The following is a 27,818-nucleotide window of genomic DNA, read 5'->3' as shown; positions in this document are numbered from 1 at the left end:
ATACAAGGAAAAATTTATTTCTGGGGAGGACATCTCTTGTAAATGTGGATGTTCTAAATTATGAATGGGGGATGAGCCTACAACCCTGTCTTGCAGCTCTCGGAGCACTGGCAGTCCATCAGAAAACACCTACAGCCTGACAGCCTCTCCAAGGCAGAATCCGTCAGAAACTTCCTGGCCTTTATTCAGCACCTCAGGACTGCGAAGAAAGAAGAGATCCTCCAGATCCTAAAGACTGAAAACAAGGACATTCTGTAAGTTCCTGGAACACTGTGTGAGGTTGTCTGTAGGAAAGCAATTCTGGGTTGTTTTCTTTTTATTAAGCAGGAAACACTTCTTTTTAACCAACGGCCCCACCTCCAAATCAATTATTTTGTTGTTTTGCATTTTCTTCCAACAGTTATGACACAATGCAGTCACCTAATGCTGACTTAACCAGAAATGCAATAACAAGTTTTCAGCAATGACTCAGAATGGACTTTTTTTTTTTTTTTAGTGTGTCTGAGTAAATCAGGTACAAAGATATAGGGAAGGACTTTATCATAACACCATGCAACCCATGCCGCCTCACTGTTTCTGAAATTTTGTTCTGGGAGCTATTCATTGACACTTGAAAAGATTTCAGAGTTCGTTCTAAAAACAAAAAAGTATGAATTTTTCCACAGAAAAATGTGCTTTTATTTAAAATCCAGTGATCAGCCCAATCAGAGCCATGTTTTATATGGAATAGTGAGAACTGAGGTAAATAGCTAAAAGAATCTAAACAAAAGAAATATGTACATATATTGGATATTTGATGCAAGAGTTATTAATTTCACATGCATAATTGATAGAGTTGACTTAATTCTCAAATTTACTTGGTCTATAAATATGAGCATTTTTGGCAGATAAGTAAATTTTTCTGTAAATACAAATTCAGCTATATGATACTAATTGTCCTAATTGATGATATAGAATATGGCTCAACTAATTTGACAAACATTGAAAACTAGCCATTAACATAATCAAAAGTGGAAATTGGCCATGTTACACACACACAGAGCAGTAGTAGCCACTGAGTTCAAAGGACTTAATTACCCAAGAAGAAGAGCGTTTAGTTTTTTTTCCTGAGAAGTCTGTTTATTCTTGAATGTCTATGTTATTTACTTGCCTTGAGGACATTAAAAAAATTTATAGGAATTTCATATAACTAACCACACAAGTTGGTGGCTCTCTTCAAAAGTAAATTTTTAAAGCAGAAGTTAAAAGAGGTACAAAATCATAGATTTTTCAGACTCTGTTTTCATTATAGAACTTTAAAATATATTGGCAGGATGATTTTTCTTTAGATCAAAGATAAAAATGCTAACAAGGAAAGTACAAAATTAGCTCTAATTTATAATAGGGATTAAACTAAACTTTAACCTTATTTGTATCATAAAAATCTTAAGGCAACAATAATTTGGATGACTTCATAATGTATTTTCTGAATCAGCTTATTTACACAATATCATACCATACCATATGTAACACACATGTAGCATAGGATAGATAGTAGAAAGGCATGAGGTTGAACTGCAATCTGAAGACCTGGTTTTAAATTAGACTTCCAGCAGTGTATAATCCTCAAGCAAGTCATTTACATTTAGGCTCTCTGAGCCTCATTTTCAACATCTGTAAAATACAAAGAATAATTTCTTGTAAGATGGTGAAAGGCAGGGTGGTAGAATGTACCATTTCCCAAAGTGTCTATTGTATGGATCTTGTAATCCTCATTTGCCAAGAGGAGAGGATACTGTGAGCAACTGAGTTGAATAATACTGGGTGAAACCAAGTCAAATAGTTCTCTTTGCTGCAGACATTTGTAACATCTTTAATCTGATAAGTTTAGGTGTAAGTTTCCTTAAACATTTCCTAAGCTCACATGACCTTGAAAATACCTTTTCTTAAAGCATTTTATAGGACTGGTGTTGCATGGAAATCACTTTGGAAAACAGTGGTATAATTAAAACTAGCCATTAACATAATCAAAAGTGGAAATTGGCCAAGTTACACACACAGAGAAAGCAGTAGTAGACACTGCGTTCGAAGGTCTCAATTACCCAAGAAGAAGAGAATTTCATTTTTTCCCCCTGAACTCCAGAGTCAGGAAAACCTGAGTTCCAGGACGAACTATACTTTTATCAGCTGTTGGACCTTGAACAAATGACTTGATATCTCTGAGTCTGTTTCCTTAACTATGAGGGGGGATTTTAGTATTGAATGGACAGAGATGTTCAGTGAGGCAATCATATTAGTAAGAGCATGTATTTATATAGCATTTATAATGTGCCAAGCATTATTCTAAATGTTTTACGTAGGTGATGTAATTTAATCCTCTCAACAATCCTAAAGTGACTACTGTTTTTAGCCCTGTGTTACAGATGAAGAAATTAAAGCAAAGAGAAGTTACATACCTAAAATTTCTAGTGCAGTGCTTGTATAATAGACACTTGAGAAGTATCTCTCAGTCTCTATTTCATTCACTGGGTTTTTGTTGGGTTCAAAATTACATAGTACAAGTAAGTCTTTTTTTAAAATATAAAACAGTGAACCATATATGGTGTGTTTATATGCATGTGGAATAAAATATTTACACACATACTATGTTCATTAGTATGACAAGCTTCTGAAATTTTATCATCCCAGACTCAGCAAACCAGATTCTTGATGGTGGAAAACGTACTAGAACTTTCTCATAGGACTTTTGTTCTACTCACACATAGTCATATGGCTGAACTATATCATGGGGCTTTTTATTCTGTAAAAAGTGAGGAAAGCTTTCTCCCTTGTATATAAATTAAAGTTAAAAGACTCTCCCAGCTTTCTGTTAAATAATACTACCCTAGTTAAATTAGACAATTGGGAAATGAGTATATTTACAAAGCTAATTAGAGAAATAATCAATTTGGGGGGATTTTTTGTATTACTCGTATAGAAAAGAATTTGAAACAAATTTATAATTTTATTTATATACTTTTTATTTAGAAATCTCCAAATTATATTTGGCTTAGATTAAAATACTAAAATGGTTTGTTTGTATTTTCTGAGCATACATCGAATGAGAGAGAGAGGGCAGTTAAAAGAGAGGTTTAAAATAAAATGTGGGTGGTCTTTTTGATATAGTTATTCTTGTGTTCAGCATTATGCTAAGCAAAATAAGCCAGTCAGAGAGATAGATATCACATGATCTCACTCGTTTGTGGAATATAATGAACAACATAAACTGATGAACCAAAATAGAGCCAGAGAAAAAATATTTTAGAATATAATCGAAGTAATCCAGTTATTTGCAGATTTTTAATATTGCCTACAACTTTTGTGATATTATACTATGTTAGTACAGTTTTGGTAATATTATATTTAAAATATCTTTTTCTTGAAATATTAATTTTTATTGCATATAGTATTATTATTTTTAAAATTGTTTTTCTTGAAATGTTAATGTTTATTGCATGTATTGTTATATTTAAAATAGTTTTTCTTAAAATATTAATGTTTATTACATGTAACATTATTATACTTAAAATCATTTTTCTTGAAATATTAATATTTATTGCATGTAACATTATATTTAAAATTGATTTTCTTTAAAATAAAACATTTTAAAAATGCAAAAATAGAAAGAATTGCAAAAAAACCCCACCAAAAAACAAATTAAAAAATGTTCACTTCTTTAGGAAATTCAAACCAATGGAGAATCTGTAAATGGTAACGATTTTAAACAGGTCTGTAAGCCCCCTAAACATTGACATCCGTAACGACACCTTTTATTTTATAGACCACAGCTGGTGGATGCTGTCACCTCGGCACAGACCCCAGACTCATTAGATGCGATTTTGGACTTTTTGGATTTCAAAAGTGACAGCAATGTTATCCTTCAGGAGAGGTTTCTCTATGCCTGTGCATTTGCCTCCCATCCTGACGAAGAACTCCTGAGAGCCCTCATTGTAAGTCAGAGGGACACTGGGAAAGTGAAGGCTCTCACCACTAGAAAGCTCTCAGCAATCGAAGCAGTAATTAAAAGTTGTGTGCATCAGAATGAAGCAGAACAAGAGCCTTCTGATTATTCATATTAAAATTCTACTGAACTATTTTGTATTCATTAATTATTAACTCTATAGTAAATTATTTCATAGTGTCTTCTTTGCAATTCCTCTAAATAACAAAGTATACTTTATAGAAATTTAAGGACTGTGTTTACCTATCGTATAAGATGATCTAGGACAAAATTTAAGAGGGGAGAAGTCTTGGTTAATTCAAAAATTTATTTTAAAATATTTGTTTTGACTTCAAAGATATCCAAGGTATTTAATACATAGTAGGTTGAAGAGATACCAGTCTTCTGATATTAAACAATGCACATTGAAAATAAGAGCTAGACTACTCTTGGGTCCAAGATTTTTTTTTCTTAAGTACATTTACCCACTTATGATCTAATCGAACAGTTCATACTCTGTTGGAAAAATGGGCCCATTTAAGAATCTGATAAAAGTAATGAAGCTCCTTTACACCCATGCATGAAATTTTACAGGCCTTTTTTTGTTGGTTTGTTCACTGAACCAGGAATCCAATCCATAAACTTCTAGGGGGTTCATAGACCAACGTTAAGACTATCTGGAAAGGGGAGTTTGCAATCTAGGAACGTAATTTCCTCAAGCACTGGTTACTTTACTTCTTAACTAAAAAATATCCCTTGGAAATGTTTCAACAGTTTGATAACTTATTTTATCCCTTTTTGGCTAATAGAGTAAGTTCAAAGGTTCCTTTGCGAGCAATGACATCAGAGAAAGTGTTATGATCGTCATCGGGGCCCTCGTCAGGAAGCTGTGTCAGAGCGATGGCTGCAAACTCAAAGTAAGTGTGAACCTAGGTAGCTCCAGACCACCCTATTTAACACTCACGTGCTGCCCGCCACCGCTACTCCTAACCCCCTCTACCCTACTCTACTTTCTCTATCTGCATAGCAATTATTGCCCTCTGACACACTTTACAATTCAGTTATTTATTATGTTTATTGTCTCCCACTGAAATGTAAGTTCCATGCAGAACTGGGTCTTTCTTTTTTTCAACACCAGTTGCTTAAAATGGTATTTAGTACTCAGATAATGTTCAATAAATACTTGCTAAAAAGTGAATCATTTATTAATCCCCCATCAATATGTTTTTATTAAGTGCCCGCTATGTACTCAGTTTTGAACAATATGTAGGGTTCAGTTCTAGTTATTAGAAAAATATTAGACTCTAGGGCTCCTTGCTAGAGCAGACTTCACCTATAGTAATTGTGGTTTGTGCCTTTGAGTTTTGATGGTGGAAATTATTTACCTGTACTTACTGCGGATTTTATATTTTATTTTTAATTTCATTTTCTCAAAGCTTCTCCACTTGCCTGAGTAGACTATCAATTTTAATGTCTTTCTCATTAAAATAAAACACTCACTTTGTAAGCATAGCTAAGTATGGAAAAAATAAGGTACGAGAAAGAATATACAAAGCGCTATATTTGTGCAAGAAAAAGGAAATAAGGATGTGTGTGTACAGCGGCTTACTGTTGCCCAGAGAAACACAGGAAGAAGAAAGCAAAAACTAATAATACTGAACCAGGAATCCAATCCATAAACTTCTAGGGGGGTTCACAGACCAATGTTAAGAATAACTGCAAAGGGGAGTTTGCAATCTAGGAATATAATTTCCATAAACTTCTAGGGGGTTCCATAAACTTCCAATATAGCCCATCTTTCTATAGTGTAAATAGATTAAAGATGCTGAATACATAAAAACATAGTCTTTTTTTCTGTCTACATTTATTAGATTAGTTAGCTTCCAGTCAGCATTTTTCCTCTATCTTCAAAAGATATCACCATACTATTTTGCTTACTGAGTACTTGCTATAAAAACAATAGAAAGAGAACGTTCTTAAAACAAAATAGTTCCAAAAGAGACAACTCATAACTAGAATGTAAGTAAGTATAAAAAAGATCACAGAAAAATGGTATTGAAAATGTTTGAGTATCTTATTAAGATCTGACAGAAATCAAATTTATATAATTTTTATGAATTAAAGAACTGTGACTTCTTATAATATATCCACAATTATTTGAGTAGATTGTATACTTCAGCAATAATATATCAAATACCTTGTCTAAAGACAAAACTCACATATAAAAACATCCATCCAGCAGTATTTGATGAGCATTTACTCTGTGCTAGGTATGATGCTGGTCCCTTAATATAAAGACACAAAATGTTCTACTATCTTCAAATAACTAGTTTGTTTATCAAACACAAACAGATAAATACAATAATATTGAAATATAAAAAGAGTGCTCTAAGAATACAGAAGATGTATCTAACTATTCTGTTTGGGCTGCTGGGGAAGGTTTCACCAAAGAAGTCATATTTGAGCTTAGTCAAGAGGAGCTCTGTAGGTGAAGAGATGATAGTATAGAATAACGGACATTATAGGAGAAATACAGCTGCGTATGAAATGGCCCAAAGTCAAAATGTGCCTGGTATACTTGGGAACAGTGAGAAATTCGGTGGAGCTGGAGCACAAAATATATATGTCTCATTCTCTTCCACCCATTCCCACCGGCTTCTCTACATAAGTAGCATCATTAGTTTTTGGTTTCTTCTTCCTGTGTTTCTCTGTGCAACAGTAAGCCGCTGTACACGCACATCCTTAGTTCCTTTTTCTTGCACAAATATAGCGCTCTGTATATACTTTCTCGTACCTTATTTTTTTTCACTGAAAAGTATGTCCTGAAAATCACCCTGTGCTGGTTTAGAGAGAGCTTCCTCTTTCTTTTTACAACTGCCTAGCACTCCATTGTGTTGATGTAGCACAGTTTACGCAGCGTCTCTTATGGGTCGTCATTAGGTGGTTTCCACTCTTTTGTTATTACAAATAATGCTAAAATGAATAATCTTAGGTGCATTTCTTTTTCTTATTGTTGGAACTGTAGCTTCAGTATCAAAATGCAGATTTGTTAGCTTTTGCCAAATTATCCTCTATAAGAGTCATACCATTTTATGCTTCCAGCAGCAATGTATGAGAATACCTCTTTCCCCATAACCCCAATAACAAAGTATGTTATCAAACTTTTGAATGTGTTTTTATCAGTCTGATAGTTGGCATTGATAATCGGCATAGTTAGGGAAAGTAAAGTATAGTATCTTCCCTTCAGTCAGAGACCTTTTATGTCTCCTCTAACCCCTCACCTCCTGCCCCCACCCTGGTTTGTGCATGTGTGTTTGTTTTTGAGTGTGCCTGCAGCCTAATTTCAGAGTTTACAAATCCTATAGATGGTTAGGTCTTAGGAATCTTTATTTTAATGGTGAAACTGAAGCCCTAAAACATACATAGTAGCAAAGATAAACCCAGATTTCCCTACTTTGGTTTTCCATTAAATTATTAACTTGTACTCAATTCCTATATTTCTAGGCCAGGAAAAAAGGAATTTTCTGCTTAAAGAACATATTTTAAAAAGTACCTAGCAAAGTACATGCCAAATAGGAGGCACTCAAGAAATATTTTTAACTGTATGGCAGCATTAGTAAAATATGAAATAAAGTGGAAACAAGCACTTTTTAAACATTTAGAAAAAGACCTATGGTCAAGTAGTAAATATTTTCACCAAAGTTTTTACGTAAGAAAACTGTTACCACTTAGACACCACCTAATTGTTGCTTCAGAAATTCAGTGAGTGGGCAGTTTTATGAATAATTAATCAAGGGAATTTCTTAAATGACTTTGTACATTCAGAATGTGTTCAAAAGTTAATATGTCCACTATCATACTCATTGCTTCCTAAAAATATGTCAACGAGTACATGTAGAGAAACCACAGCTCCTGTGTCAAGCTTTACTTGTTCATTTTCACTGTGCGCCTCAGTCATGAAACCAGTGCAAAATTTTCTAAAACTCAAGTTGTTTTCTTGGGCCTAAGAGTGAAGCCAGTCATGCCCAAGCCTTGTTTAATGTATGGCTATGCATATGTCTGAGATAATATGTGATTTCTTAGGGAGTGGTAGAAGCCAAGAAATTAATCCTGGGAGGACTGGAAAAAGCAGAGAAAAAAGAGGACATCATGATGTACCTGCTGGCTCTGAAGAATGCCCTGCTCCCAGAAGGCATCCCGCTCCTCCTCAAGTATGCAGAGACAGGAGAAGGGCCCATCAGCCACCTGGCTACCACCAGTATCCAGAGATACGATGTCCCTTTCATAACGGATGAGGTAAAGTCTCCAAGAATATTGGCAAAAGTCACAAAAGGAAAAGGGCATGTCTAAATATGAGTCAAAGGCAGATGCCTTTGAAGTCATCCTATTTTCCCCCCAAACTACCAATTTCTCCTTCCTGTTTAGAAATACCTCTTAAATTGGATTTAAGGCTATGCTGAAGCAGCCTCACCTTTTGAATAGAAAAATGTCCTCTATCCTGAAGCATAAACATTAAAGCATATTCTTTTACTTTAAGAAACAAAGTATTGCCCTGACCGCATATCAGTTGGTGGGAGTGTCATCTCCTTGCTCCAAAAAGTGTGGGTTCAATTCCCAGTCAGGGCACATACCTAGGTTGTGGGTTCAATCCCTGATTGGGGCACATATGGGAGGCAACTGATCTATGTTTCTCTCTCACATTGATGTTTCTCTCTCTCTGTCTCTCTCCCTCTCTCCCTTTCTCTCTGGAAATTGATTTTTTAAAAAAAAGCATGTCCTCAAGTGAGTATTATAAAAAGAAGAAGAAAGTATTTTCAGAAATATCTTTATTTCTATAAATTTTAAGATGCTATTAAATTTTTTTTGACACTGAAATATCTTACCTTAAGTATTGGTGTCTACAGCTACATTTTAAGGCAGCTATCTAAATTAAACTTTTATTAAGGCAGAGAATGTTTGTAAACCCCAAGCTGAACTGCTTGTGGAGAACAATGTTTCCAATTTTCAGGTAAACATCTTTCCATTGGTTTTGTGTCACTTTTTCCCCCCAAAAAAGTGATGGTTAAGGTCAGGGTCTTTTGAGACATACAGACCCACATCTAAAATCTGGCTTTGTCCATTCCTAGTTGTTTATGCTTAAGTGAGTCACTTAACTCCTATATGCCCAAGAACAAGGCCAACATGTGGGAGAGATAGTAAAAGACATTGAAAGAAATATTTATAAATGCCTAGTACAGAACACCACACACAGTGTAAGATTAGGCAGTGCTTGTAACCAGAAGAATTATTTGTTGCTACAGAATGCAAATATATTGGCAAATTTTCTTTGGTGTTAATGTTTTTGTTTTTTAATTCCCCTAATGTAACCAATGGACTTTCAGTGATAATGATGTGTCAATATAGGTTCATCAAATGCAACAAATGACCACTAAGGTATAGAATAGAGGGAGAGGTTTGTGGGATGGGGGAGGGATGAGGAGCAAGGGTATATAGGAACTATCTGGACTTTCAGCTTAAGTTTGCTATGAACCTAAAATTGCTCTAAAAAGAAAGATTATTACAGTGTAGTTTTTTAAAAGGAGAAAGGAAGATTCTGAGGTACTTCATTGTAAGGAAATATCGGTTCATGTAGCCATCTCTCCCCAGAGCCCCATTGCCACATGGTGGTAGTATTTTTAAAAAAAATTTCTATATTAGTTAGGTAACATCAAGATATGCTATAATTACAAATGAGCCTCGAAATCTCAGCTTGCCCTGGCCAGTGGCTCAGTTGATTGGAGTGTCGTCTTATACACCAGAAGGTGGCGGGTTCAATCAGGGAACATACCCAGGTTGCAGGTTCAATTCCTGATCGGAGCTTGTGCAGTAGGCAGCCAATCTATCTCTCTCTCTCTTTCTTTCTCTCTCTCTCTCTCAAAATAAATCTCAGCTTATCAAAAATGTATTTCTCATTCATGCTATGTCTAATGTAGGTAAAGGAAATTGTGGCCCGAAGTTCACTACATTAGTGAAACAAGGAGACGGAGATGGCGTACCAGCTCTTAAGTGCCTCAGCCTAGAAGCTATCCAAAGTGATTCTGTTTACGATCCATCCATTAGCAGGACTATGGCCCCTACCTAATAGCAAAGGAACCCGGGAAATGTAGGAATGTGTATTTAGAGAGCACTAACTATGTCTGCTACAATGTCAATTTTGAAAGCCTAGATATGCACTAATAAATCTGAACATCTTATGAACAGGTGAGGAAGACTTTGAACAGGATTTACCATCAGAATCGCAAAGTTCATGAAAAGACCGTGCGCACCACCGCAGCTGCTATCATTTTAAATAACAATCCATCCTACATGGAAGTAAAAAACATCCTGCTCTCTATTGGGGAGCTTCCCAAAGAAATGAATAAATACATGCTTTCCACTGTTCAAGACATCCTACGTTTTGAAATGCCTGCAAGGTATGATATGGTGCACCTGTCTCTGCTTTTTCAGGCTTAGCTGTATATTTGTGTGGTACACATGTGGATAATAATATTGGTGTGGTCACTATGCTGGGTTCTGTTACACAGTGAAAGAGTTTGCCAAATTTCCCATAAGAGAACCATTTAGTGGACCAAATAAAGCAACTTCACTTTAGCACTATGATTTAGAACTCCAGGTATGGTTTTTACTCTAGGTCTCCTGCTCAGTCCGATAAACATATGTGACCAAATGTGAGTCATGTTCTAGAATCCAGCTATATTTTTAATAGGATTCTATTTTACAAATAGTACTACAAAAGGATGTGAAGTTCTCACAAAATGGTCTGTCATCTTAACTTTCCACATGTTAGAAATCTTTGAAGCCTCATATCACAGGTCAAAAGAATTTACCATTTAAATTTAAAACCTTAGACATGGCCAGCGGTTTAAGGACCACTCAAGGGATGAAGAATGGGACCAACAGACTTTGTTGCTCCCGGTTACTCTTACTGGATTCATCTTCCTGCTGGTACCCAAGTCTCTTCTTAATTCACCGATAACCCTCTTCAAAGCGGCTTCCCTGAAACTCTCTACACCTCTTCCCCAAACAAAGGCCAGAAAAGGAATTCCCATTTCCCCTGAGTTACATGCAGAGCACTCCCCGCAGGAACAATCAAATCTGAGCATTACCAGTTGAAAAGGAAAACAGACAATGGGAGGGAGGAAAATAAGGAGAAATGGAAACAAATGAAAAGGCAGCAACAGATTGAAGGAAAAACAAGAACTAAGAAGGATGAAGGAAAAGAAACGGGGAGTGAGTAGAGGAGAGAAAAGAGCAGGAAACATAAGGAAAAAGGGGCGTGAGGACGGAGGAAAGAAGCGGAGCCCATTTGTAGCCATGAATTACTAGTCAAGGACCTGGCATCTTCTATTGCTGGGTTTCCTCTGTGAGAATCATGGAGAAGATCCTGGTGGACTTGCTGCCCTTGTCTCCTGAACCTAGTGGTTCAGAGGCAATAAAGAGGAAGCAGTGGGGACCGGTGAGGAGGCATGGCAAACACTGCTGGTGAGATTCTCAGAACCAAAACCACTGGAGTTGGAAGGAACATTAAAGGCTATCTTGCTTGGTGTTTCCAGTGTGGGGGCCTAGGCTCCTGGCAGGGGGTGTCCAGACATTGCCTGCACCTCTCAAGGGGCAGGAGGGTCATTTCCATGGAGGGAACTGTTGTCATTGTTCAGAGACTCACCATTGCTTTTTTATGTAACTGAAATCTTAGTATTGGCCCTGGTTTTACCCCCCGGAGCCATAAGGAACAGTCCTAATAATTTATCCACACGCAGGCCCTTTGAATATTTGAGGAAAGCTGTCATGATCGTCCTCACCTTTTCTTCTCCAGGCTGAAATCTTAGAACCTAGTGATATTGGGGGCAAAAGATGATAAGGTAACCATTCTCTCCTCTCAGTAATGTTCTACCTCAGATCTAGGTCCAGATCGCTTTAGTTGATTCCATTCTGCATTGTTATAATTTTATAATTACTGATATGATTAGTGTTAAGCAGTCAGGAATGGAAAGATCTCCACACTAATTAGATAAGTAGACAAGTTAGAGACATGGGGTAAGGTTCGAGACTTACGTTTGAGGAGACAATGGTTTATATATGGATGTGGCTGAGATTTTTTTTTTCATTGAAAAGTACATGAACATGAAAGAAATTCCTGGAAGTTTACTATTATGTACATATAATTAGCCAGTGATAACATTAGAGGGTGTAGGAAAATGTTTAAGGAAAAATTGGCAACCTCTCCAGTTTGGGACAGCTTTCTTTTCAAGTATGCTGTTTAACAGTGGAACCAAAGTGACTCAAAGAATTTGTGTTGTCCACTGCTGAGGTGTGTCCATCAGCCAGCTCCAACTGGCTCACAGCTGTGTCCTCATCTTGCTGAGGAATGAAGGGGAAAGCCCTGACCCGGGTGCTGGCACTCCAGCTGGCACCACCCGGTCCTGGAGAAACGTGAGGAAATTTCAGCCCTTGTTTTTTCCACCAAGGACTTGGGTTTTTTCCAAATCTGACTTGGGAATCAGCCATTACAATGAATGTGCAGCTTTTCCTTTTATGTGTTGCAGCAAAATGATCCGTCGAGTTCTGAAGGAGATGGTTGCTCATAATTATGACCGTTTCGCCAAGAGTGGATCTTCTTCTGCCTATACTGGCTACATAGGACGTATGTAACCTAAAGGGTCCTCCCTCCACGCCCCTCCCCAGCGTGGGTTTGCTGGAACTATTATTAAATTACAGGGTTGGCTTTCTTATCTTTTTTGGCCATTAGGTAGTCCCCATTCGGCATCCACTTACAGTCTTGACATTCTTTACTCTGGTTCTGGCATCCTAAGGAGAAGTAACCTGAACATCTTTCAGTACATTGGGAAGTCTCATCTTCATGGTAGCCAGGTAACTCATTTTCCATTAATTTTGCTCGGTAAAGTATGTAAAAAAAAATTAGCGTGGAGTAAAATAAGTTATATACTGATGGTAACATTATAGAATGTGTAAGTTAATGGTGGCTGCTGCCATATGTCACCCATGATTTCATCATCTGTAATAGGCTGTATGGGTTATAGTCCCAGAGAGAGTTTTAAATATGAACTTGAAATCTAAATATGTATAGATTTCATGCCAGTATTTCTCACATGTGTTTTAAAAAACATTTCTATTCACAGATATATTTCTTGGAGCTTCAGATATTTCATTCTAGAATATATTTTCTTTCTCTCGGTATTTTTCTATGAAGAGATTCATTACCCATAATAAAAACTTTCATAACAGCCTGGCTGGTGTTGCTCAGTGGTTGAGCGTGGACCTATGAACCAGGAGGTCATGGTTTGATTCCCAGTCAGAGCACACGCCCAGGTTGTGGGCTTGATCCCCAGTGTGGGGAGTGCAGGATGCAGCCAATCAATGGTTCTAATTATTGATGTTTCTATCTTTCCCTCTTCCTTCCTCTCTGAAATCAATAAAATATATTTTTAAAAACTTTCATAACACAATATGGCTCTCTAAAGAGTCAATCTATGTTTTTTTCAATACTGCTAGGAGAGAAAGGAATAAAGTGTAGGCGTTTGATAGCTGGCTGACTTCCATCCTTTCGTTTTATCTAAAATTTGGTAAAGGCTTTCTAATTTTGAAATATGCTTTCTTTTTAGTTTTCATTCATATCAAATTGTAACCTTCTAAATAAATTCATTTAAGTTTAAAAATGATCCAGTGCTATATAAACTCACTATACCCTTTGGTAGAACTCTAGACAGAACAGTATGCTCTTCTGTCCTGAGGGATCACCATCTGTTTTCTGATATGCACTCTGAAATGCCAAGTACCCAGTAGCAAGGGACTGGGTAGGGAGGACAGAGCATATGTAGGGTTCCTATGTCTAATAGAGATCAGGATGTGAGCCCCTCGTGGTGTTCATCGTGCTTCCTTTGAGCTAGAGAGAAAAGGTTAGACCCGAAAGGTGTGAGTCATGGTTTAGAGAGCTCCATACCCTCCCATCTTAGAAGCAGCCTTAGGGTGACTGTCCCAACACCTCTCCACTTCCTTTTAGGGGTTCTACACAATAGCTGAGACAATCTGTATGACAGTTCTGGAGAGACTAAGGGTTTATGGGATGACACTATAAAATGGAAAGCTTGTGGCCTATGTAGTTAGGCAGAGGGGTTTGAATCCTGCCTCGGCATTTGAGCTTTTTTTGGTCTCATCTACAAAATGGATAAAATAACATGTATCCCAATGGTTGATTGTGAGGATTAAATGAAGAAAACTAACTAGCCCTAGCCAGTTTAGCTCAATGGATAGAGTGATGGCCTGTGGAATGAAGGGTCCTGGGTTCAATTGCGGTCAAGAGCACATACCATGATTGCAGGCTTGATCCCCAGCCCTGGTCAGGCATGTGGAGGGCAACCAATCGATGTATGTCTCTCACATCGATATTTCTGTCTCTCCCCCTCTCTTCCACTCTCTAAAAATCAATGGAAAAATATCTTCAGGTGAGGATTAACAACAATGAAAAAGAAAACTAATTCACCTTATATTTAGGCATAAAGTTGTTTTTGCCTAGCTGCTGCAGATTTTTGATTTATTAACCCCTGGGAAAGTTCTAGCTGTAGCTCACCATCACTTACAGAACAGGCATGGAGCTTATGTTATGTCATGTTGTGTAATGTGATGTCTATTTTTCCATAGGTGGTCATTGAAGCCCAAGGACTGGAGACCTTAATTGCTGCCACTCCTGATGAGGGGGAGGAGAACCTTGACTCCTATGCTGGCCTGTCAGTCATTCTCTTTGATGTGCAACTCAGACCTGTCACTTTTTTCAACGGATACAGTGATTTGATGTCCAAAATGCTGTCAGCATCTAGCGACCCTGTCAGTGTGGTGAAAGCACTTGTTCTGTTGATAGATCATTCCCAGGTAATTAATTCATTCCACAAATTTTATTGAATTCCTAAAATGTACCAGGTATATTTTAAATGTGTTCTATGCTTTGAGGATACAAGACAAAGTTCCATGCATCTTGGAACTCACTTTCTAAGCATTCAGTCTCTTGGTATTATTGCCGCAAAAGAAAAAATACTCAATATAATATGAGTATAGTATAATGTCAATTATATCTCAGTACAAATGAAAAAAATAAAATACTAATTCTAACATAAACAAGAAATGATGGAGGAAATGGTGTAAGATAAAACAGAGCAGACAGGCTTTATCTCTGTTCACTTGGCTTTCCTGGACATGAAGGCTTAGATAGTTATTCTAAAGCAAGGAGCTAAACCACATGGCTTCACAAGTTACTAATGACATTTATCATGACAGTGATTATAAAGAGCCATGTAGTGCATCATTTTGACCCTGAAATATTAGTAGAGGAACAACCAATCACTGACACCAACCACATGTAGACTTTTTGCCCCAAACTCTCATGTTCACAGAATCATATAAGATTTAACCATTTATTAGTAGAAATAAGAGAACTTTCATTCACTTGAACTGTATTCTTCAGAATAATTTTCAATTTTTCCCACCCCCAAGTTTTTCTGTGATAAGTTACGATGATGCTATCTTCTGTGCAGTAAGATTTAGGTGACCAAGATGCTATGGATGGGAGTGGTCTGCCTCAATGGATTTTCTGGGAAACAGAAGAGGGTTAATCTGAATAACCTTTGAGTTCAAATGTTTCATGCTTAAAAAAATTTTTTAATGGCTTGACTTATTTCCTGTCTTACTTAGCATACCAATATAAAAAAGGAATATTTATTAAATAAGGATCCTAGAGGAAATCCCTAAAGTGATCACTTTGTACTCTAATTCATACTTATGATATTAGTGATATATGAGGAGATTGGATTAAAATCTACAGACTATAAGATTTGTTGGAAAGTTTGCTTTTGTGGTTTAGTAAATTCATGAGTAGATTTGAATTTTGCCCCTACTCATTACTTTCTGTATGCTCTTGGGCAGGTTCTTAATAGCTTTAAGCCAAGATTTCCTACTAGTGAAGTAAGGCATTTGAAACAGATAGTCCAGAGTTTTTACCACCTTTGTTGTTTGCCAGATAATTTGAGGATTCTGATTTGTTGGGTTCTGGTTATGAAATCATAGATTTTAAGATGTGGGAGAGACCTTAAATATCAGATTTTACTAAAACCCCTTCAAAACATCATAGGTTAAAACTAAATATTAATGTCCAATCTTTATTATTCCTCATAGCACTTAGGATAGCTGTATATACAAAAAAATTAGGGTAGTATAATCAAATAGTTTGATTTTTATCATGTAACAAATATTTGGAAGTAGTCATCCAGTAAGTAATGTGTTGCTATAGAAATCCTAAGTTTTTACAATATCCAGGCTCTTTTCCCCTCAGCTCAGCCATTTTTCTTGTGACTTTTAACCTCATGCTTGTCACCCCATGATCATCAGATGGCTGCTGCCTTGCCGGCACTATTACCTCAATCCAAGAAGGAGGAAGGGGCAGTAAGTCTGACTCTTTTTCAGAAACTTTCCTGGAAGCCCTATCCACTCCTATAAAAACTAAGTATCTATGAAAGGAAGACCTTTGGTTATTGACCAAAAGTATGTCATGTGGATGTTTCTAGCTGCAAGAGAAGCTGATAAATATAGTTTCTAAATGGATGAATAGCACTGTGTACAAGACTGTGTTTCTGTTCATATGAGTGAAAAGAAAGACAACCAGCAGTGCCTCTCATATCCCTTAATCCTCAAGGTCACACATGTGAAAACAATTCTCTTATTATGTTAGATCTGTACACTGTATATTTCCTTTGCAGTATTACCTCTGGGGAGATTCATCCTCTGAAGAAGGCATAAGAGTGCTGAGGATGTAATTTATATTTTAAGACACAGGAATAATAATAGTTCAGCACCATCTGTATGTGCTCAGTTACTCATCAACAGTGCCTAATGGTATGAATCCAGGTATAAAACTGGATGTAAACATCAATAGTAATCTAGATCAAGGTTGTCAAACTTTTATGAAAAGGGCAGAAAGTATATATTTTTGGCTTTGTGGACACGTGGTCTCTATTGCAACTCCTCAGCTCTGACATTGTAGAGTGAAGCTAGCCAATAGTGACATAGTAACAAGTAAGTGTGGCAGTGTTTCAAAATCTTTTATTTATAAAAACAGCCAGTGGGCCAGATTTGCCTACAGTCCATAGTTCACTGACTCCTGATCTAGATTATTTTATTAGGTTTTTTTATTCATTAAGCGAGGCTACCCAAGGCATATTAGAAGAGAAAGATCATCCCCAGGCTATTAAACATAACCCAATGTTTGTATATTTCAGATTGGAGTATTTGGAAGATCTGGGGTTATTATACAAATAAGCTGTTTGAGGCGCCCTGCTCTGCAAGGCACCCAGTAATGTCATCCCAGCTTCAGAGGCACATACCACATTAGGTCAAGTGCTGACACTGAAGGAAATTTTGGCAGTGGGTGGCCTGTCATAGCCACCAGGGCAGATGGAATTACTCTGTGCTCACTCTCTGTTTTCAGATCATTGGATTACTCTTCAGAGAAGGATGTCTGATAAAGTCAGCATAATAGGGGGGACCCTCTTTAGTCAGCAAAGAATGTTTTCCTGAATGGAAGCAGTGGAATGAGTTGTGAAAGTATCAGTGTTTGAGCTGTAAGAAACACCTTTGGGACCAAAAGTAAAAGACCCAAGGGGTCATGTTAGCTACAAACGCAAAGCTTCAGCATCTTGTTCCTCTAGCTCAGTGGTCGGCAAACTCATTAGTCAACAGAGCCCATTATCAACAGTACAACGATTGAAATTTCTTTTGAGAGCCAAATTTTTTAAATTTAAACTTCTTCTAACGCCACTTCTTCAAAATAGACTCGCCCAGGCCGTGGTATTTTGTGGAAGAGCCACACTCAAGGGGCCAAAGAGCCGCATGTGGCTCGCGAGCTGCAGTTTGCCGACGATGGCTCTAGTTCATAGGCAAAAATTTAAATAAATATGCACTCTGGGTCAAACACGGGCATAAGCCTATGCTCTCACACTTTAGCAGTGTTTCTCAGAACACGCTTCCCTGAACACCAGGAGACAAAAGACAGTTAGGATTTTGTTATAGCCATGGATGGGAGTGGAATAGTCTCCCCAACTAGAGGCAGTCTGGGTGCTCATTCTGGCTCCACATGTAGCCTCCAAGCCTGATTTTTCTTTTCAATCCTTAGATGTAATGTCACCATGGAAGATTAGTATGGGAATTGCATGAGATGTCAAATGTAGAGCTCTTAGGACACAGATGGTGCTTAAAAACTGTCCGTTCCATTCATTTTATACCCCTGAAAAAGTATAACCACTGCGCTATGTGGCTTAATCCCTCTCGTGAAGTAAAGAGTGTCAAAACACTTGGTTTGTTTTGACATCCACCTAATGTATGGTCAGTAGGAAAGCCAAAGTCCACATCACAGACTGTAATTTTTCAAAGTGAGAACAAAATACAAAGAAAGAAATACTTCTGGGGCAGGGCACACAGTAGGGCTCATTTAAGAACAATCGCAATTACAGTGCAAATGCAGAATTCTGATATTATGGTTCTGCAGTTCATAGGCTTAGGTTCAACTTTGGACATAATTATTGTGGTTTTATCAGGGTAATTTGTGTTCCTTTATATTAGTGTCTTTAGCTCTATGTTGAGAATCTCATTCTTTTGTCCAAGTGTCTTTCAGTTAAAGGTAGCTTCACGCCACAATCGGACTTTTTTAGTATACCTTGTTGTAAGCCAAGTCCTTTGACTGACATTCCCTGCCACATTTTTTGGAAAGTGAAGATAATTCCAGGAGATCAACAGAATCCTATCTAGAAAGCAACGTTGTGTCATTTATAGTTGGTAAAACACAGTTTGATCTGAGTAGGGCAATTACATAAAGTTGGTCATGCTGCCAGTTACCATAAACCTAAGATTTTTGAAGGAATATCAAAATTAAGGATACTGAACTCTTTCCCCAAAACCATTATCACTTCCAACACTGTCCCCAGGCAATTTTATTCCAATCCAACTGAAGATGTTTTCAGCCAACATCACCAGGGCTAATATACATTGAAACTGCAAGACTTAAAAGCTAAATGCTGGCACAAACAGCACAAAACAATGAATTTCAGACAACTATAAAATTGCTTAGAAGGGACTATGTTTGTCAGCGAGTATTGTCCCTCTGGAATATGCTGTTGAGTTCATGTTGGACACAACCTATTAATTTGATGTCATTTCAAATGTCAAAGAGCAGGGTATTAAGGCTTAGTTCAATTGCCTCTCCTTCTTTTCCCAGCTGGATTAGGCAATTCCTGGAACATCTACATTGTACTGGCAGTTTTCATCATAATTTCCATTTGCCAGCAGGATGCAGTTGTCTATATTTGATACAGCATATAACTAGAAAAGTGGTAAAGGACCATTAGCGGTCATCTAGCCAGTCCCTCATCCCCACTCCAAAGCCACAGCTAGATTCCTGATAGAGATGCCTTCATTTTCCCTAATCTGGTGGTTCTCAAATTTGAATGTATCAGAATCACCTGAGGACTTGTTACAACATAGATTGCTGGACCCCACCCTCAGAGTTTCTAATTCAGTAGGTATGAGATTTGTGTTTCTAACAAGTTTCCAGGATGCTAATATTATTTGTCAGGGGACCACACTTTGAAAACCATTTCCTCTCCCAATGCAGAACTAAAATGTGTTTCCGAGCCTAGAGAAAGATTCCAACATTAACGCAGCTCAAATGGTATTATCTACAGGAGGAGGTTGAATGTGCTTTTTCAAAGGGGTTGGCTAAATGGTGATTATTACTACTATTATTATATATTTTTTCTTCTAGGAGATTCAGTTGCAATCTGGACTGAAGGCCAATATAGACATCCAGGGTGCTCTAGCCATTGATATTTCAGGTGCAATGGAGTTTAGTCTGTGGTATCGTGAGTCAAAAACCCGAGTGAAAAATCTGTAAGTACTCTATGCAAAGAACTTCAGAAATTAGGTTTTGGAATGTTTAACCTTCTGACTTTTCAAAATCTATACTCTTTTTTCTTCCTATTTATTTATTTATTTGTTTGTTTGTTATTGAATTTATTGGTGTGACATTGGTTAATAAAATTATGTAGGTTTCAGGAGTACAGTTCTATAATACATCATCTGTATATTGTATTGTATGTTCACCATCTCAATTAAAGTCTCCTTCCATCTCCACTTGTCCCCCTATAACCTCTTCTACCTTCCCCCTCACCCCTTTCCCTCAAATAATAACCACACTATAAAATGTGTCTATGAGTTGTTGTTGTTGTTGTCGTTTTTGCTTAATCCCTTCACCGTTTTCACCCAGCCCCGCAACCCCTCTGACAGCTGTCAGTCTGTTCTCTAGCTGAGTCTGTTTCTATTTTGTTAGTTTCCACATATGAGTGAAGTTGTATGGTACTGGTCCTTCTCTGACTGACTTATTTCACTTAGCATAATGCTCTCCAGGTCCATCCATGTTGTAAGATCTTTTTTATGGCCAAGTATATTCCACTTTTGCAAATGTACCACAGCTTTTCATCTACTGATGGACATTTGGGCTGCTTCCAAATCTTGGCACTAAGGTTTCCTTTTCTCCACATCCTCACCAGCACTTGTTGTTTGTTGATTTATTGATGGTAGCCATTCTGGCAGGTGTGAGGTGATATCTCATTGTGGTTTTAATTTGCATCTCTCTGATGATTAGTGATGTTGAACATCTTTTCTTTTTTTTTTAATGTTATTTTTTTCAAATTTTTTTATTGATTAAGGTATTACATGTGTCCATATCTCCCCATTGTCCCCCCCACCCCATTCCCATACATGCCCTCACCCCCCAGTGTCTTGCGTCCATTGGTTATGCTTATATGCATATACAAGTCCATCTTTTCATATGCCTGTTGGCCACCTGTATGTCTTCTTTGGAGGAATATCTATTCAGGTCCTTTGCCCATTTTTTAATTGGGTTGTTTGTTTTTCTGGTGTTGAGTTGTAGAAGTTCTTTATAAATTTTGGATATTAACCCCTTATCAGATGTGTCATTGATGTGTTTTTTCATTCAATGGGTTGTCTTTTCATTTTGTTGATGGTTTCCTTTGCTGTGCAAAAACTTTTTAGTTTGATGTAGTCCCATTTGTTTATCAGAATCTATACTTTCTATTTGTAATAATTAAATCATAGAGTAGGAAATAACCATGGGAAGTCATTCTTTCCATAGCTTCTTATGAGTAGGTCAGCACCTAATACAACTCAGCCAAGTATCTTGACTTTTGACTTTTAAAGACATCCATAGACAGCATGCCCAGTGGATGAGAGGTTCATCTTCTCTTGGTATTCCACCTCACTAGTTGACAGTGCTGTTAGGAAACTTTTCTCTGAAGCAAACTTTTTTTTTTCAGCTTATCCCTCTATTTGGGATCTCAAGTTTTTACTCTTTTACTGTCTTCAGTGGATAAAAATTTTAAAATGGTCACCTTTATGCAGAATCTAAATATTAAATATTCAGTCCTTAAGTTTTTTGTTAGCATTCATTTTTCTAAACAAAATGTTCTCGTTTCCTTTAGTTTTCCTAATCTACCTGTCATATTAAGTGAAATGTTTCATTTTGAACACAAAACAATGTTCCTGAACCATTGTAATAATCAAAAAAATTATTATTCTGTTTATTATAAATCAAAGAAAAGGAAATTTAAATGCAATCGATTTTTATCTTTTTGGATATTTAAACTATGGTGTGGGATAAGTGAGATAGAGTGATAAAATTAAATATTTTGGTTTATTTTGAACTATGGATGAAGGAATTGAGAGCTATTAAAAACTGGCACATTTGTGGCCCCCGGTGTTACTAAAACGAACCAATGAATGAGAAATGGAGTGATCATCACAGTGATCAGCAATATAATTCAGGGCTTCCCATTGAATCAGTCATCTGTTTCCTCTTTCTGAAGTATTTTCAGGTAGAAGTTTCCCCAAATTACACTGAATTTAATTTTTTTTTTTGTAGAAAGAAATCAACAATAGCAACAACAACAAAAAATCTGGATTTTTTAAGGACACTGTATCCCTAAGAATCTATCAGTATCCACATTGTAGCCAATCTATCCTCAATTTTTAATTTGTTCACTTAAAAATACCTCTTAAGCCTTTGTTGAGTGTTAAGATATTAGAAGGTACAGTGAGGTATTCAGGGATTTAACGGTACATCTCTGACCTACTTTTATGCTGACAACAGTAGGTGATAAGCTTTAAGTTGCACAGCAAAAATGAGTACCTCTATCAAAAAAGCTTGGACATACAACCCTGATTTAATTGTAGGAGTAACTTCCCACAATATTACTGAAAGTCTACAATTAAATTAGAGTGTTCCTAGAGGTAAGCCTTCTACTGAGTTGTTTATCTTCTTCATTTTCATCCAAGCCACTCTCCCTAGACAATTCAATCTGTCTATCTAGTCCTGTGAGCAATTGCTGGAGAACCCACCATATCTGTCATTCCTGGGCCATCCACTGTGCCCCACTATAGGAGTGGTTTTTTGTGACACAATATTTTTTCAAATAGACTTAGCTCTCTAGAGACCCTTTGGGGAAAGTAATAAAATGGAATTGAAATAGCTACCTAGACGCCAACAGAGAAACCAAGGGAGCAAGAAAATTATTATAAACACTAGTAGCCCATTTGCAGGAAAATCCTGCAAGCGGCTGTTGCGGCCGCGTGCGCTGCCGCCGCTTTGCGGCCACCGCGCCTGCACCCACTCGCCACTGCCGCCCGCCCCGTCCCGCCCCGCTCCGCCCCGCCCGGGCTTTCCCTCTGGCAGCCACCTTGCTTTCCGCTTTTCCTCCCTCTTCCTTCTAAGTTGTCTTCAGTCTTCACTCCTCCCTCTCTCAGCGTATGCAAATTAACCACCATCTTTGTTGGGTAATTTGCATACTTACCCTGATTGGCTGGTGGGTGTGGCTTTGGCTGGTGGGTGTGGCTTGGGCATAGCGAAGGTGCGGTCAATTTGCATATTACTATTTTATTAGGTAGGATTAGCTGTCTTCTTGCTGAATTTAGATAACTCTGGTATTTCTGACTTTCTGAGAAGACCAGGTTCCAGGAATATTTTCATCTTGGCCCTTGGTAGGCCCATACCAAACAGTAGTACCTGATAGACATTTCATTCCCACATCTAGAATTGAAGACTGAGGGAGGGTTTAGGGCAGTGGTGGGCAACCTTTTGAGCTTGGTGTGTCAAACTTCGCCAAAAAACTGAGCATAACTCGGGTAGTGTGTCACCTTGAGGAAAAAACATTATTTCGCAAATGTTTCATCCTCAGGAGCAGCAAATGTTTTGTCCTCGGCATGTAGCCACCTCAGCGGCCGCGTGTCATCAGAAATGGCTACGCGTGTCAGTGCTGACACGCATGTCATAGGTTCACCATCACTGGTTTAGGGGAAGAGCAAATCTTCACTGCGCAATCCCCGGGACTAATCAGGCCCCGGTTACCAATAGAATTCTGAGCACATTTAGGTCACATATTAGCCCCTTTCCTTATGGTCATTGGCATCATGAGTTTAGATCCTGGGAAATTATAGCTGTTAGTCCAGCTCAGTTAAATGTAATGTTAATAGTTTTTTCTGCCCCAAATCTTTAGGTTGGCTGTGGTAATAGCTGGTGACATCACTGTGGACTCCTCTTTTGTGAAAGCTGGCCTGGAAATCAGTGCAGAAACGGAGGCCAGCATGGAGTTTATCTCCACCGTGCAGTTTTCTCAGTACCCGTTCCTAGTCTGCCTGCAGATGGACAGGGCTGAGGCTCCATACAGGTAAGAAGCAGTGCTTGGGGAATGTTCCAGGGCCAGCCCCACTTCACCAGGAACTCACACCCAGTTTTCAACATTCACTTTCAGAAATTAAAAGAAAATGGTAAAAAGAAATTCATGAAACAAATTATCTTTAAATTAGTAACAGAATTCTTGATAAGGCTAACAATTGAGTCAGTCTCTAGGATACCAAGGAACTATAATCACCAGTTCTTTTGATTCAGGAGGTATCATATTCTATTTAGAAACAATTTATCAAGGAAACAAAGGGATCTGATTTACCACAAGAATTGCCATGTAGTTTCAGCAAAAATACCGGATGCATATTTACTATCAGCTATATCTTCACAGTTGTCTCCTGGACAGAGAGCTCAAAACAAAACATGAAATCGTTTACCATGGTTAAAGAGCCCAAATGAATTCACAGTTTTTAGGTAATCCATACAACAGCAACTCAACCTTGTTTAAGTTTTGGCTAAAGCTTGAGTTTGTAAATTTTTCAGTAGAATTCTTAGTGTCTCAAAAACTGAATATATAATTGTCCATGTAAATTTCCCAACACCTCTCCCACTCTAGAGCTTTTACACTGTGTCCTTTGAATCATGTGACTATATTTATAACAATACTATCATGTGCAAGTAAAATACCTTTGGTCTAGGTGATACTGTGAGTTGTAGAGGTTTCCTTGACACACTGTTAACCATGAAAGCAATTTGTCTGCTTAAAACAGCAAGCCATATCTTCCTCATCTTCTTTGACAAGTAAGCCAGAATTGAGCACCTTCTTTATATTCTTGACATTTCATAATCCATATAAATATGCATAAATGATATAAGTATAATTATGAGTTGGTTATATTTTTACAGAATATAGTGGATTATAGTCAGAATATTAAACTGTTGCTAGTTAATACTAACATATGTATAGAATAAACCACCATTTAATGCATTTTTAAAAATCACCCTTCCAATGGTCAAAATGCAATAACCACCGATCCAGGCACCGGGCTAACTGGTTTGGTTCCACATTTCCCTTTGGCTACAGCTTTGGGAATGTTTCCCTGGCAGCATTCTCATCTTAAATCCAGTTAAACTTGCTCCTTCCTCACAAGGGGACTGAGCCCAAAGTGGGGCTCCTGGAATGAGGAGAGGGGGGCATAGCAAGGCTTGCAAAGCTTACCAAAGAGCTGAGAGGAATGTAGTCCTCCATTCCAGAACAATGTCTGGCAGACTCCTATAGTCCAGGCATTTGAAGTGTATCTGTTTGTATAAAAAGAAAGGGGAAGAAAAACATCACCCCATTCATAGGAATGGAAGCTGGTCGTCCTTGGCACTCAGATCCTTTCTCAAATCGCTTTGACACAGAAGCTTCAAGTGTACACTCAGAGCATGGCTCTGACGGGCATGAGGTGACTTTACTATGTGTGTGATTTTGCTATTGTTGTTGTTCTGCAGGCAATTTGAGACCAAGTATGAAAGGCTGTCCACAGGCAGAGGATACGTCTTACGGAAAAGAAAAGAAAGGCTGGTGGCAGGATCTGAATTCCCTCTCCACCAAGAGAATGCTAATATGTGCAAGGTGGTGTTTCCCCCTCAGCCGGAGAGTGCTTCCAACGGTGGGGGTTGGTTTTGAAACTGATGGGTGATGTTTCACTTGAATTCATCTCCCCAGGAGGGAAACCACGTGACATGGCTAAGTGCTTGCTCTCTGAGAGCACAGTGTTTACATATTTACCTGTATTTAAGATTTTTGTAAAAAGTTATGAAAAACCTCAAATGACCAAATTTGGGCCTATTCAGAATACTAACAGTGTCAATTTTTTTTTGAGCCAAAATAATGTGATACTTTTAGCAAATTCTATTTGATATAGTGAGAATTGTTCTTTCCTATAAAGAAACTATTGTTTATTTAAAAAATACATACACACTCAGAACCCAATTTTGTTTCAATAATTTTAAGTGTGTATGTAGCCCTTGATAGAATCTTAAACATGTATTGTTTCTACCAAACATATTCATGCAAGGAAAAAAAACACAACAGACCTTTTTCGTGGGAGGTGTGAGGAGGGAGTAGGGAACAAGGGAACAAGACTTTTTAAATACTTTCTCAACCAGATTCATGAATTGATATTTACTAGTATCTCTTCTGTTGTTAGTTTTATTGAGCATTGAGGGAGAAGGCATACGACATTCACATACCATCTCATCTTTCTGCTGACCGCATAGTCAGTCCTCTGCATTCCGCCCTACAAAAACATTGGACTTCACACATAAGAATTAGAGATATTAATTTCAGAAACACCATTTGATTTTTTGTGTGCTATGTCTCTTGGAGACCATAATGTGGTGCACTGTCCTTTATAAGGGACATCTTGATGTAGTCATCATTTTATCTTTTGTTCAGCTGTTTGGTTGTGAAAGTTCTATTCTGTGTGACTACAATCTGTACACAAGCCAGAGTTGGCTGAGAGAATTTAGTACTGATGGATTTGGACTTCTAAAATATGAAATCAAGGAAAGATTTTTATTTGTTCAAATTAAAAGAGGCATGTTAAACATTTTTAAATATTTATTCATGAAAAGTGTGTTTATAGTAATAAACCCAAAACAGATAACAGATGTTCATTTGTTTATTAAGTACACACAAACACGCATGCACACACACGCACACACAGAAGTTTATCTAGTCTATTATTGGCTGTACATTTAAAATGATGTGTGATGAAATAAATATGTGGAAATCCTATTGAATTCTTTTTGTCTTCTGTTACTTTAAACACCATATCTCTCTGCTCTTGCCAATTTCTGAGCCCAGACATATATACAAGTAGCCTTTGCAACCCTATAGAACAGGCCAGAGATTCCAAAAGGAGGTCAGAGCCTTTTGGGAAAATGGGCCACTGAAAATAATAGCAGCCAGAACTGTGTAAGGACCTGTGAAGCTGAAAACAAGCTTTAAGCCCAGTTTTCATAAAGCCCTGGACCAGCACCCTTACTGTTACGTTACAAAGAAGAAAGAAAGAAATCGAAACCTTAAGGGGATGTGATATGTCCTTGGTGGTGACATTGGCCTTGGAGGACGCATCCATAGCAAAGCAGTTTACTCTCTCTTCAGGGACCAGTGCTCTTACACTCCTTTCAAAGGAAAAAAAAAAATAAAAAATAAAGGCTAGATTAACTTTGTCAGAAAAGGAAGGAAGGCAATATTTCTTAAGCATGATCTTTTAAAAATGTTTGCAAACACCCTGAAAAAAGCATTTGTATTGTCCACTAAAAAAATCATTGAAGAAAATGAGGATCAAAAAGGGACAATCTCATTGTGGACCGGTACGCTAACATGACGGGTCAAGACTGGAGTTCTCTACTCAGGAGCAGCGGCCTTCTGGTTTCCTCCAAAAACACATGGTTGCCAGTGCCCTGTGGTCCAGAGCAGTGGTTCTCAAACTGTGTCCGTGAGGACCACCTGAGTGCTTAAAACAGATCACTGAAGCTCTTTTCCATTTTGGATTCAACTGGCCTGAGTTGGGCTGAGGATTTGCAATGATAAAGAGGTGAAGTCTCCCAGGTGAAGCCCAGTAAGGGGATCACACTTTGAGAGTCTTGCTCTAGAGAAAAAGGAAGACACTTAAAATCATAAGAAGATCATTGGTGTGATGTTTGTAAACACAAGCACACTCTCTTTCTTTGTGTGTATGTGGGTTGTTCATACTTTCTGCAGTAAAATATGTATTCCAGCAAACCAATAGGAGCCTCCTATTCCTCCATCTTCAGGGTAATTTTAAACAAGTGAAGTGCTAAAATATGAAGTTTCTAAATAGTGTGTTTGCATGTTTTTGGGGGGTGGCAGAGTTGGAATATGGGAGGTAGGGAGATATCTCAAAATCTCATGTGTCAAAAGTTTTAAGAATGTTTATATTCTTTTATTCAGTAATTCTATTTAGAAGTTTTTATCACAAGGAAATATTCAGAGATGCCTGGAAAGATTTGTGCTCAAAGGTGTTTGTTGCAGCATTATTTTCATAGCCCAAAATT

General features: G+C 37.7%; 1 protein-coding gene across 1 annotated transcript in view; it reads left to right on the top strand.

Annotated features, from left to right (window-relative positions):
• MTTP (microsomal triglyceride transfer protein) overlaps positions 1 to 26,487 on the top strand; it is a 61,282-nt gene extending 34,795 nt beyond the window's left edge. The window contains exons 9-19 of the mRNA XM_079784627.1: positions 97 to 254; positions 3,800 to 3,968; positions 4,768 to 4,875; positions 8,042 to 8,254; positions 10,199 to 10,410; positions 12,541 to 12,638; positions 12,744 to 12,865; positions 14,654 to 14,881; positions 19,815 to 19,939; positions 23,620 to 23,790; positions 25,242 to 26,487. Coding sequence (XP_079640753.1) covers positions 97 to 254; positions 3,800 to 3,968; positions 4,768 to 4,875; positions 8,042 to 8,254; positions 10,199 to 10,410; positions 12,541 to 12,638; positions 12,744 to 12,865; positions 14,654 to 14,881; positions 19,815 to 19,939; positions 23,620 to 23,790; positions 25,242 to 25,419 — 1,782 coding nt within the window. The 3' untranslated portion in view covers positions 25,420 to 26,487. The remainder of the gene's footprint in view (positions 1 to 96; positions 255 to 3,799; positions 3,969 to 4,767; positions 4,876 to 8,041; positions 8,255 to 10,198; positions 10,411 to 12,540; positions 12,639 to 12,743; positions 12,866 to 14,653; positions 14,882 to 19,814; positions 19,940 to 23,619; positions 23,791 to 25,241) is intronic.
• Positions 26,488 to 27,818: the final 1,331 nt, after the last annotated feature.

The sequence above is a fragment of the Cnephaeus nilssonii genome, assembly GCF_951640355.1.
Source record: "Cnephaeus nilssonii genome assembly, chromosome: 1".
Taxonomy (NCBI): domain Eukaryota; kingdom Metazoa; phylum Chordata; class Mammalia; order Chiroptera; family Vespertilionidae; genus Cnephaeus; species Cnephaeus nilssonii.
Note: the sequence above shows the minus strand (reverse complement) of the source record. Positions and strands in the feature narration are given on the sequence as shown.